Genomic DNA, 14,054 nt, shown 5'->3' on the forward strand with positions numbered 1-14,054 from the left:
AGAAAATATTCGATTTGTTGCCGTGCTTTAATGAATTATGCTTTATATCAGAAAAACTTGACAAAAGAGTCTATTGATGTTCTTCCAGTTCTTTGAAAGACTTCCCCCACTATTATGGTGATGATCGCACATCCGTAGAAGAGGCGGGGCTATGAAGTAGCTGCGCGCGCGTTTACACCAGCACAGGTGAGCTTTATTGAGGGATGAGGAACCTGGTCAGGTAAGCCAGCCACGAGGACTTTGAGATACTAGGGTCAGTCAAGGTCCTGCTATACCTCGGGACACTTCGTCTTCTTATATTTTTCATTTAATAATCAAACACACTATAAAAGTTTATATTTTACCGAATAATTCTTCAAAAGGGTTATCGATTCATTGCTTAATCATCTAGTTGTTGATTATTTTTTATTCAGTCATAGAAGGAGATACTATAATTCGTCATTATTTTAATACAAATTTTAATAAAAAATTCTACTTTATATTTTTTTTTAACTGTTATTTTTTATAATCTAATTAAGAGTGTGTAAAATGATTTTTTATATAATGTTAATATCTTGATAAATAATATTAAATAATTTTTCATCAAATCAAGTGTTGTAAAATTTATTTATCTGCATGAAAAGTAATTTATTCAAAAGTGAAGTGTTATAACAGACAAATTGATATTACTACTACAACAATTGTTAAACGACAGTTCAATGAGTGTCGAATAAGACGGTCAAGTTCCTTTGAGTTGCTAAGAGAGAAAAATAACGACAAAATGTGTGGTAAGTATCTGTAACTTTTTTTAAATCTTATATACAGATCAATTTAGATTTGTATTTATTACTTATTTCTATATTAAAGTTAATAACTGAATTATGTGTCTGTCTGGCTAAATTCGGCCGTAACTACTCAACTTATTAAAAATAAGTATTAATTAAAATGCACAAATATATCACTAATTTTTTCTCTTTCACCAAAAAGTTAATGATTTAAATTAAATTTTTCAAACAAAGTTAATAATTTTTTTCATTTCTCAATATCAAATCAATCATTTATTATTTTTAATCAGAGTGAATGAAGTATCATTTGGGGGAAGTGTCTGAAAGAAGATTAAATATTTTAATACGACCGAATACTATTCTTCACGAAAAATAATATTCAATTAATAATATTTTTAATGATATCTATGAATTTAAAACTGTATAAAAACATTTTAAATTTTACAAAATAATAATAATAATAATAAAATTAACTCTATGATTTGACTATTAATGAAGAATTTTATATCATGACAATACAGAGAAAAAAACTCTGTAAAATTTGAAGTACACGCTAGAGAATAAAAAAAAAAGATTGAATAATATGTGGACACTTGTTCACATAAATGATTCAAACCAAGGACTCAGTAATGTCACGATTTTTTTATTTGCTATCATCTGATTTATAATGACTTAGTGAAGTTTGAATGTCGATGGAGGGCTTCTGAAAAATTAACTTTACTAAAAGATAAATATAAAATTATATTCAACTTATGATCCGTTGCTTGAAAGAATTAAAATATACTCGATATCGCCAGACGTGTGCTTTTTATTTGTCTATTTTTTTCCTTATTTCTTTACATTCTGAATATAGATCAATGTTACTATTCAAATTAGATAATTAGATAAGTTTGTGAAACTTTACATATCTAATGTTTTCATTCATAATACACACTACCTTTTAAAGTGTATTGGTAATTTACTATCAAATCGAACATTGACCCACAAATTCGTCAAATGTTTTCGACAAATAACATCTGAAAAAATAGTCGCGAGACGTAAATAATGAATGACGGTTGAAGCAATAATAGATTAATCTGAACAAAGTTGAAACTATGATAAAAAATTGACTATAAAATTAGGAATTTATATTAATTTAATATGGATGAATTTTATTGAATTTACTATCGTTATATTCATTTTTTATGTCATTCTGGTTATTAACTCTAAAATTTTTTTAACACATTACTTTTTTTGTTTTTCAGTATCGACTAAAATATATCGTTGATTTAGAAATATTTTGAATTTAAAATATATATTTACCTCCAAAATGAATTCTTTTAAACCAATAGCAGTGGCTATTTTTCCATTCTACTTTTTGCAAATAAAAACTTGAAGAAAAAAAAAAATTTCATCTATGTTTATGTAAATAGCTTATTTCTAATTATAGCTTGTATTTAATTATAAATATAATAGGAATAAACATATTTTTTTGCATAAAGTAGAAAAGAATCTATTATTTATCATGATTCACCAGTTGCAATAACACAAGATGAAATTTATTTATTATAATTAATGTAATTTCTCTAGTATGTATGTATGTATGTAAAAATTGCATGATAAAAATGATTAAGAATTAATAAAACATATAGAATGATCTCAATATAAATTGAAATAGAGTCAATATTTTATTCAATTGTCAGTATAAAATTATATGCTCCAAAAAACCATCTTTTTTGTAATTAACTTGAAATGTTGCTAAATTAATTATCCATAAATATACTGCTACGTTTAATTTCAATTATAATTACAATTAAAGTTATAGTTAAAGATATTTAGACGCATTAAATAATTGAGAAAACTTTCTTTACATATTCCAAGCATTATTAATAAAAATATTGAAAATTACTTTTTTAATTTTCAAAACAAATGACTTGATAAAATGAACTTATTAAATATTATATTACCACATTATTTGCTTGATGAACATCAACATTTCTTTTCGTATATTTAAATAATTGATATTATAAAAATAAAATGTTATTCTTATTAAAATAGTTATTATTCTTATCTGCCATCGTTAGTTTTATTATAATTAATAGTTTGAATTAAATCACAAATGGTTTGTTATAATTGAATTTTGATATTTATCAAATCATTCTGTCTTACGATAAAGACATAATAAGATACAAAACAACAATGAATATCCTGCTAACATGACTTGGGACTTGAGGTTGAATATATATATTTATTCTCTACACGCATACTAAGTCCAACAGCCCTTCAAAGATGAAACTAATATTTCAACAGACTGTACATTGTAGAGTCTATAACACTTCTCTATAATTTAGATTTACATGCTATCATTGAAACTATAATCATTTATGTTTTACGACAACTGCGACAAACAAATATTCAAGTATATATTATAAATTGAATAAAAATGATACATTCAGTCGATACTTGCAAATGTTGTTCAAAAACAAATTGTCAAGTTGAAAAAAAGGGGTAAACAATAATATAATATTTTATACATATGCCAAATCAATAATTTCAATGTTTAGCAAGCTTACAATTGATTTTAAATAATTTCTATTTAATATAGATGATGAGTAATAAATCTTAAAATTAATATTTAATTTTTAAAGAAGTCGTTTTAAGCAATAAAATTTATCTCTTATAAGACACCAATAATAATTTTTTAATAATCCTTTATTAGAAATAATGATAATATTTTATTTAAATATTTTTGTAATAAAAGAATAATATAAATAGAAAAAGTCTTGTTTAATTAATAAAACTACAATGTAAAAGATAAAAATATATTCTAACTCTCCCTCAATTTAACAGGTACTTGATTTAAATTTTATTGATACTCATTTAAATACTGCCCATAAATTGGAGCAATTAAAGTTTCAAACACTTTCAGTAATAAACTTTATCTTAATAAATAATTCTGCAAAAATAATTGATGTAAAATTGTAATAATTTAATTTTAATATTCATTATATAAAGAAAGATGTTTTTTAATTACAGAAACGGTACCGAGAACATGGTTAGGCAAACCAGAATTACATTACAGTAGCATAGGAGTTCCTGCAAGTTCACTATCACCTCCTGCTACCCTCTCGCCGCCAAGTAGTCCGAGTATTTTGCCAACTTCACCCTGGAGTCCAGGTGGTCTCACCGGTGGTAGTAATAGCTCCTGCAACGGAATCCAAAATCCACCGACGGCTGGTCAGCTTGCACCTGACCAACGATTCGGGGCCTTCACCTTTGTATCCAACTATAATTCTGATTTAAAACTTCAGAAACAAACACACACTCCAGAAGCTACATCAAGAAATCGTAATAATTTTTTATCATTTTAATAAACTTGCACTGCTAAATTAGAATATGCCATTCAATCATAGAGAAATAGTTGACTTCTTTCATTGTCAAAAAAAAGACACAATTATGAGATTTCAAGTGGAACATGAGTACATGGTTGTGAATTTAATTATTCCAATTTCTCGTAATCCAAAGTCATTTAAGCAATGACTGAAAATTTGATTAATTGATTTTAATTAGAAGAAAAAATTTCTAAAATGACATGTAAAAAGAAATGAGTCAAATAAGATAAACAGCAATATTGAATTGATAAAATATAGACTGAGCTGAGAGGCATTAAAATAATATTTTTTTGTCTCAGAAGAAAAGTTATACTCAATATCTTATAATACAGTTACAGACATGTGTTGTGGTTTGATGTATGGTGGATACGGCACAACCTGGTGGGCTCATCATGCGGTGGGCCTTTTGCTGCCTCATTCTCTTTTACCGCCACGAATTCCTTCGCAGTCGACGACATCCACAACTGAATGCACGCCAATTCATCACGAACCAGCTAGTCCAGCCAAAGCAACCTCACCCATCAGATGCACACCCGATCGATCTCCATTCGTTGGTATGTTTCTACCATTTACAGCTCAATTAAAATTAGTAGTAAACCATTGGCACTTAGTATTTATTTTTTAACAAGTTCCAAATTACTGATTTATATTCAAACTCAAGTGTGCGTGTAATTTTAAAAAAATAATGCTTTTTTTTTGGAAGTAACACATTTATCCGTATTACTTACGATCAGAAGTAGGCCAGAAATTGGCGGTAATTGTCACTTTAGAGGGCACGAGACATGAAGCATGATCGGGTGAAAAAAATGAAGAAAAACCGGTTGCAAAGTGGGAAGACACCGCCGCGTATGTCGGTGGCCCGTTATATGCTCTTATCATTTGCTTGCGTTACTTAGTATTTGTATTTCATACCATTTATATATATATATATACTTTAATAATCACAATGACATTTCTCTAAGACTATTATTTTCCTCTGAATTATCGTTTCAAGTAAATACCTACCAATTGGGAGTTCATATCGCTTCTACTACAGACTTTGTTAAAGAAATTTGAATTAAACCAAAAGAGAGTTCATTCACTAAAAAAAATACAAATGCCATTTACAAAATATCGTGTTGTGTGTGTATATTTTTTTATTCAGTCATTTGTATCTTAAACTACTTAAAATTATTGTCACACACTTGGTACAATTGAAGGTTGATATATGAGTAATAGTGTTTGTCTCAAGATAGAAAGGATAACAATGATGTCATGTAGAGTATTTGCGTAATAGCTGGAAGCAATAATATGAGAGAAAATGCGTGGCCAACTGTCTTGCAATAATGTAGCTCACTCAGTTCAATATTTAATTTTAAATTACTTATCAATCAAATCATTAAGGTTTTGTATGATATTGTCAGCTTAGAAACTGGTAATATATTTTTATTACGTTAATTAAGAATCTAGATACATTACTTGAAAAAGAACAGTTGTTTTAATAGATGTTATGAAAAGTGTATTTTCTTTTGTCACGCAACATAGAACTCGCTCTCAATATATTTTTCATGTATCTCTTTCAGTATTCGAATATCAGCATAGTATAAATTAATCAATACAGTAGGAAAATATTTGCCGATGCATAAATAAAAAGAGTATTTTTTTCTTTAAAGTTGAAGGTGCTGCGCGTTTTTCAGAAGATGAAGTACCATTAAATCTTAGCACAAAACCAAATGATGTATCGTCAAGTATTAATCGCAAGTGCGAGATATGGTCACCAGGTTCAGTATGTGAACGTGAAGCGAGGGAAACTACTACTCAGAATTCACCGTTAACTACCACACCAATAATAACACGGCAGATTCACCATTCACCCCTCACACCTCCATCATCTAACGAGCGAACATTTCAGGTTAGTGCACACTGCAAAATAATATTATTTTCTCACGCCACTAAAATTGATTTTATCTGTAAAAAGAGTCTTTTTTTTCTATCTTTAACAAAACACTTACACTATCAAAACAAATTTTCATGAGTGATTTTTTAAGCATTAACTCTTTTCGTTGCTGAGTCTCATTGCGATACTCAATAGACTATAACGGATATATTATTATAAGACACAAAAATTGACAAGTTTCACTCAAACAGTTATTTCGGTGTTTAATTACAATTGATTACATTTGTATTCTACATAAATTTATTTCTTACTATGTAATATTTAAGATAGCAGCGTTAAAAAGTATTTATTTAGTAATACTTAAAATATACGTGAGTTGACACCATTGGGGATTTTTAAGATTGAGGATAAGCCTGGTGGTACTATATAATTATTTGAGTATATTTGGTTTCAGTATATTTCGTAGAAAGGTAATACCGAAGAATTTATCGAATCTGGAAATCTGAAAGTAGTTTTAAATTGTCAAAGAATGTACAAGCGGTCATAAATTCTGCTTCAATTTTTTTCCTAAATTTTCTAAATTTCATACTTATTACTTTCTGGATACTTTTAATGGAAAATCATTAAGAAATGTATCAGTAAAAAATTTTTTAAAATAGAAAGAGATACGATAGCAAATAAATTAATATAATAACAAAAATTGAGCCAATCCATTAATGAGAAAATATTTCATAATATGAATGTAAAAAATTAAAGTGAAAAGAAATCAAGATTTTATCAACGCTTTTTCCACACTACACCTTTTTAATCGATCCAATAACCACGATGGACATGTTATCGCGACGATTTTTTTCTCTTACCCTCATCATTTCCCGAGACACTTTGTACATTGAAGTCAGTCAAATTATAACCTTAGAATGTTTAATGTATTATGAACTAAACCGCTCTACTATATTATCAATGTTCCAACACACGGATGTCCAATGAAATAGTAGCATAAACTCAATTAATTGAAATTCAATAAACCTGTCGTATAGATTTTTTGATAAAATATGTTATAATTACAATTAAATACATTGTTAAAAAATTCATTTATTTTTCATCAATTAAAATATTTGAATATAAATAAATAATATAGACATATTAGTACATCTAAAAGTTATTAGAAAAAAAACTAGTAGAAACGGTTCAACTATCATTCGTACAAGTACTGTCGTAGTGATGTGTATGGACAATATTACAAGGATCGATAACACACGTACAAAAAGCCACGACATGGCTTTCTTTAACAACCAATCAAGTAATTGCAGTAACTCTTTGTTGACGTATCAACTAGATCATTTATCTCTAACATGCTTCAGAATAAGCATAAGCGAATAGAATATTACATAATTCACTATATATTTATAGTACTTTATGCTGAAAAAGATATTAAAATTACAAATTAATTAGTTTTACATGAAAAAGTAAACAGTTTAACAGTTAAACAAAAAGGTTTTGGGTTTTTTTACTTCAACGTGTCAAGACTATGTCTGATTAAAATGACGGTGCCATTTAAAAAATGATAAATCATGAAAAAATCAATATCTATTGTTATATAAATAATTATTATCATTTAAAAGTAGAGATTGAAGGACTTGCATTCAAATGAGTAAGTTGATGTACTTGATAAAATGTCTAGACATCTAAGGAAGTTCAGAAAATGACTATTCTTCTGGTATATTGTTCTCAGGAGTCCACTGGCGCCTTTGAAATAATAAACGACCAAGAAAAATAAAGAAAACTTTGCAAACACAAGTGTAAATTCAAGTCCAACAACTTGTCTAAGTTTCTTCTTTCCATTCTTATGATTTTTTTAAAATTCACTATAATATATATCATTTACAGTGAATACTCGTTAATACAAACGACAAATACTACCTTATAATTTATCGCACATGCAATATGACTCTAATTCGAATATACTTTTTTAATAAGATGTTCATTTTTCATAAGTAATTATAAGTTGTGACTGTATCATAAAAGTAACACGTTCAAAGTTACTAAGAGGTAAAATATTATGCATTTTTTTTTATCATAAAAAATGATATTTTTACCAAATTATTTATGTTATTATTTTTACGTCAATATAATGAAAAAATTCTAAATAAATCATGACATTACTCATATGAAATAAAATATGAATATTTCAGCTCTTAGAAGTTCTTTCTTAAAATAATTTTATCACAAGTAAATTTATGTTTGAATAATATAAATGCATCATGTAAAAAATAATTTTTATTTTACATTTATTATTACATTATTATTGAAAGTTATAATTTTTTTAAAAACTTTTAAACATTATTTCTACATTACATGGTTCTCGTATTGTTTATAATATTTTCTATCTCTTTATCCGTTTTTTTTTTTTCTTTTTAATATTTATAAATCAGATTTAATGCTATCTTTAATTAAATCAGGGAAAATTACCATTAATCAACGACCAGTTATTGATTTGTATGAGGAAAAATGTATTTTTAAATAATTAGATCATCTATAATGATTTAATTTTAGTAAAAATCATTCAACATGACGGAAAAAATACTTTTTCCCCATGTCATATTCCATAAATGGTATTTATTTATACATAAAAAAAGATGATTTTCATTTTTATACTTTCTCATAGGCCACTCTGTATACATACTCATAGACATACATGTACATGTGTAAAAATTATCAGTCACGGAGTTAAAGGGATGTTTCTCATACTATATTTTTCAATACTAGGATAGAAGCACTAACTTACTGTCATTATCTTGCCGCTTATCTCTATTACACAATCGCGGTTATCAAAGCTTTGTGATTGTCTGAAATGCTGCAGGGTGACACGCCACGTCAATTGTCAGCTATTCAACTAAACTACCACAAATCGCAACATGGTTCATCGCTTCAGAATTGATTTGATGCTCATTTATCGCCTTTGCGTGACAATTACTATCTTAGAACTCACTAGAATTTAGGCCATTCATCAATTTTCATTAAACAAATATTCTAAAATATATTTATCTAATTATGTTTTTTTTTAATTATTTACCAATTTATGTCATTAATATACTGTTTAAATAATCACCGTATTTATATATTACTATTTTTTTGGATTTTACTAACTAATATTCATGGAATTTTTTTTATTTACAAACTTTTCTTAAATCAATTTTCAAACTAAGAGTTTTAAAAGTTAATATACGTATTCTAATTAGTATTCTTATCTGTAAAAAGTCTTTAAAGTCTCAATCGTGCAATTAGCAAACAAGTTTCTATAAAGATAATTTGTATCTAAACAATTATAGATATCACAGTAGTTATAAAACACTATAATAATTTAACAAGTAGGTTAAGAAAATGATTCAATTTTTTATAATAAATCTTGTTTCATTTGATTGAATTATCATCTAATAGCTTTTCTGCAGGAAATAATACATTAATAAAAAAGATAAAAATTAATAACAATATGAAAAGTTTTCTTGGAATATAAAAATGAATAATGGCAATTTGTCACTCTCATTAACATCAAAGGCTTTCCACTACCTTTCTGTTTAAACAAAAATATATAAAGGTTTATAAAAATAAATTAAATAATAATTATAATAATATTTATCCATTTCAATGTTTACAATGAATTATTTACTTAACAATACTCCTGAGAAAAGATATTTTGTAAATTATGGTTGTTCCTTACTAATCGTTATGAATTTATGAAACTAAAATGCATATATGTATACATGTACATCAAAATTTATTCACTTTACTTTTAATTATTTTTGTAACTAATAAAAATATATATATGTCTTTTAAATTAAATGCACACTTTAAAGTAATATATTATACATATTTAAACCGTGTCAAATATTTGTTAGTTTTTATAAATATATAAAAAATATTCATTTTCAAATAAAAAGTTCGAATTTTTTCAAATAAATTGGTTGTTTTTTTTTGTTACAGTGCAAACAATGTGGTAAAGCGTTTAAGAGATCTAGTACATTAAGCACGCATCTTCTCATTCACTCAGATACCCGACCTTACCCTTGTCAATACTGCGGTAAAAGATTCCATCAAAAGTCTGATATGAAGAAGCATACGTATATTCACACTGGTAAGTAACACTTTAACATTTACTCTAATTTACACTTAATATTCTTCATTAATATCCAAGGACTAGCGGTTAATAACTTTAAAGATTCAGTCATGTTTATTTAAATTTTATTTATAGGCAAAACGATATTAATAGAACAGACATAAGATTATTGAAATGTATTTCATCATTATCAAGATTATTTGGTTTGAAATTATTCTGTTAATTAGCTTGGAACATGCACCCTAACCGACTCAGTAACTGTGGGCACGTGTCGATCAGTTGCGGGACAGGAAACACACTTAACGCCCGGTAAATTAGCTATTCCCATCGTATCTTCCCCCTAGTCATTTTAGTGTTTCGTTTCTTATCATAGTACAGATGATATTCTATCAATTCATTTCAAATATAATAATAAAAATATTTTTATATATAATCTCTATAAAATATCATTAAAAGTTTTTTTAAATCTTTAATTAGACTGAATCGATAAAATGAGATACTTGCGTTTTTTATTGGTTTCAGTTGCCAAAAATTTACTAACAACATTCATATCTTTCACAGTTTATTCCATACCAGTTTTGCTTAAACACATTATCGTACACAATCTAGTTCCTTTAATCTCATGAATAAAAATGTGTTAAAAGATTGACAAATCTTAACATTTTTTCTATTGAAACACTTGTACATTCTTTGATTTTGATTGTTATTGAATGAAATTCCTTGTCCGTCTATTATGTGTAAATCACTTTTGAATCATTTGTACAAATTTATAAATATGTACAAATACATATTAATATTGCTTAAAACCACGTGATAAAAAACCTATATCGTATACACTTGTTTTTTTACATATACGTTTAAAGTTATCGAGTAACTTGAAATAAAAGTTGCGACGTCTCGATAAAATATGAATAATATAAATAATGTGTTTTCACAAATATTAGTAGGGTGTATGATAGATTACATGTCATCGTATCTATATGTTTTAAATATTTTTCTTTTCAATTAGAATAATTGTTTACATTCATACTTACTTATACTTTTTATATAAGCTATTTCTTTTAATTATATACCAATCAAAATCGATGCTTTACAGTACTTACAGATCCTTCTTTCTTCACCTCTCCTCGCGATCATCTCCTACTATGTGCCCAACCCAAACGATAGACTTATACCTTTTCCGCAAACTATATTGCATTTACACGATGATACAGCCAACCATATTACAGTGAGATCTTTAGTCAAGGTATTTTGCTTTCAAAACTTTATTAAACTTGAGTAAGAGTAAAAATATCATAAAAATGAAACTTCTTCACTTTGTTTATAATCAAGTATAAAACTTTGATTTTTATGGTACATTTACGATGATATATAAATGAATAATTCTTATTGTGAATTTCTAAAATTTTTTCTTTCAAAAAATAAAAATCCATCTCTTCTAAGTTTTAAAAGTAAATTGTTTTATTATTTTTCTATTGTAGGCTTTTTAACTATATACATCTGTCAGCAATCGTTTCTTTTTCTCCTAAACTGTTCTCTGTATTACAACAATTACAATTATTTACACAAATTATTTTTAATTTTAAGTCGTAATATTCTATTAAATATTTTACAAAACATAACGATAACTTTATTATAGTGTATCAAATACCGATTGATACACGTTCTTTCAATGAAGGTTCACGAATAAACACTAACAAGTGTTCAACGTAAAGTTTTTTGAACTTTTAACTATTGTACTCTCAAGTCTGTATTGAACAAACGCGATGTACACGTGGATCGATATTACAAATAATTATATTTAATCAAAATCAATAGGCATGACGTAAATCCCTTTTAATAAAAATTTTCTATTCATTTTATGATCAGTTGTTATTATTCTACTTTGCTTCATTATTACAGTATTCTAACAGATAAGCATCAAATTTATTCGAAAACGATAAAAACAGCTTCATTAATTTTCCAGTTCTATTATTATTCGATAATTTAATATATGTATATATAAAATACCTACTAAATAACGTGATAATACTTTTGATGAATCAGACTATGTACATTTATCAAAGCAAGCTCATCAAATCTTGTAAATATGATTAAATTAATATTATTGCCTAGGATTAAATTAATTTTTTAATCGATTTTTTAGTGTAATTATTGGTAATTTTTTCTATCAATGATGAGAATCACATTACTTGTAAATCATTTACTGTTTATTTACTTATTTAATTAAAAATATTAGTAATATTTTTATAATTTATCAATTAAATTAAATTAGTATTGCTAATAATTATGAAATGAAATATTTTAGGAGCTTCTTGCTTAATTGAAAAAAAGTTACATGAATTAAGTATAAATGATACACTAACAGATTCACTTATGAATAATTTTCCATCACTAATTCAATGTTACATATCAAGGCATGTCTTAATTAATGATATATTATGCCAGAATAATACCAGAAATTTTATTCACCATCTATCCACCACTTGTTTGACGATAAGAAAATAAATTTCTGCATTGGCCTGCATGACATGAAAAAGGAATATTATCATTTTTGTCTTCTTTTATTACTATTATCATTATCTCTTATTATCGTTGGACATAAACAATGCAAAACTCAGAACTTATTGGTGTATACAGCTGTTAACATCTAGCCTTGGATCTGTATATGATATTACTGTGTCATGACAGTGCATTTCTTCGTAAAATAATTCACTGACTTTGGTCGATTATTTGAGTTGATAAAAATGATGTTTTCTGAGAAATACATGTTTTAACGTCACCTACATAACAAGATATATACACATACTTTATTAATTTTTATTTTTCAATTTGTTACAGGAGAGAAGCCACATAAATGTGTCGTATGTGGAAAAGCTTTCTCACAAAGTAGCAATTTAATAACACATATGAGAAAGCATACAGGTTACAAACCCTTTCAATGCGGACTTTGTGATAAAGCATTTCAAAGAAAAGTCGATTTAAGACGACATCGAGAAGGACAGCATCCATCTGCACCTGCTTTAGATTATCGTTCAATTCAAGCACTCAGTTCTCCATGCCATTCACAATCACCACCAATTCACGTTCCAACTTCAAATTATCTCATGATATCTGCTCAAGATAGCAGCTGAGGTAGAAAAATATATTGAGAAAAAATTATTAAACAAACTATCGGCTGGACCAAGAAATTTTATTACCGAAACCTTTCAATACAAACTCATAAATAAAATATAACACATCAATACATCAATGCTGTATCAATCAGTTGATTAAGATAAATTTTTGAAATTACTCTGTTCTAAAATATTGACAGAAATAAATTAACGTAACTTGAGAAGATAATTCAATGAATGAAAGATATAGAACCCACACAACAACAAAACAAATTATAAATATGAATTTTTATGAGAAAAAAAGTCATTTTGTTATTAATTTTAATAACGCTATTAAAAATAGTATTAAAAGTATATAAATTAATAAAATACATAGTTGAACAATAAAAGATAATAACAGTATGAAACAATTGTCGTAGAAAAAAATATCGGCATAAATAATTTCTAAAAAAAGAAATGCCTCATGTGAAAATTAAACAAACAACGATATTTTTAAGTCGATACAAGAAAATTAATAACAATTTGACTGCCATTGTTCAAATTGTTTGTCGATAAAAAATATTTAGACTGTTGCTTTGTGATATCTATAACTACTAAAAGCTGATTATCAAAAAATATATCACAAAAGATGATGATATTAAAATAATAAAATTAATAATTTTAACCACAATAGATGATGTTATTATCATTATCTAAATAAAGTAAAAAATTTCAACAAAAATTTACTTTAAATAGTGTAAGGATTGGTATATTTTATTAGCATTGATATTGCTAAATATAATGAAATACCAATTTTTTTACAAAGTATCTTAG

At 26.4% G+C, this 14,054-nt stretch overlaps 1 protein-coding gene across 2 annotated transcripts; it reads left to right on the top strand.

Moving 5' to 3' along the window:
- The first annotated feature begins 537 nt into the window (after positions 1–537).
- On the top strand, positions 538–13,896 carry LOC118070728 (zinc finger protein 13-like). 2 transcript variants are annotated; one of them, XR_004690802.1, is made up of 7 exons: positions 538–767; positions 3,780–4,091; positions 4,468–4,689; positions 5,788–6,026; positions 9,993–10,143; positions 11,222–11,371; positions 12,967–13,098. XR_004690802.1 is itself a non-coding variant. In XM_035089508.1 (6 exons), exons 1-6 carry the CDS (start codon positions 761–763, stop codon positions 13,257–13,259), a joined length of 1,224 nt encoding a protein of 407 aa, XP_034945399.1. In that variant the 5' UTR covers positions 538–760; the 3' UTR covers positions 13,260–13,896. The 2 variants fall into 2 exon arrangements, 1 of the variants encoding a protein (XP_034945399.1); XM_035089508.1 differs by lacking the exon at positions 11,222–11,371 and having other exon boundaries at positions 12,967–13,896.
- The last annotated feature ends 158 nt before the right edge of the window (positions 13,897–14,054 follow it).

This window comes from Chelonus insularis, unplaced genomic scaffold, assembly GCF_013357705.1.
Source record: "Chelonus insularis isolate UGA/USDA-ARS -01 unplaced genomic scaffold, ASM1335770v1 contig_67_pilon, whole genome shotgun sequence".
Lineage (NCBI taxonomy): Eukaryota > Metazoa > Arthropoda > Insecta > Hymenoptera > Braconidae > Chelonus > Chelonus insularis.

What these genes read in the sequence shown, in the direction of transcription:
- LOC118070728 (XM_035089508.1), top strand. An exon ending in AGAAGCTACATCAAGAAATC is followed by an intron (nt 4,092 to 4,467) that starts GTAATAATTTTT and finishes CTTATAATACAG; the next exon opens with TTACAGACATGTGTTGTGGT. An exon ending in CTAACGAGCGAACATTTCAG is followed by an intron (nt 6,027 to 9,992) that starts GTTAGTGCACAC and finishes TTTTTGTTACAG; the next exon opens with TGCAAACAATGTGGTAAAGC.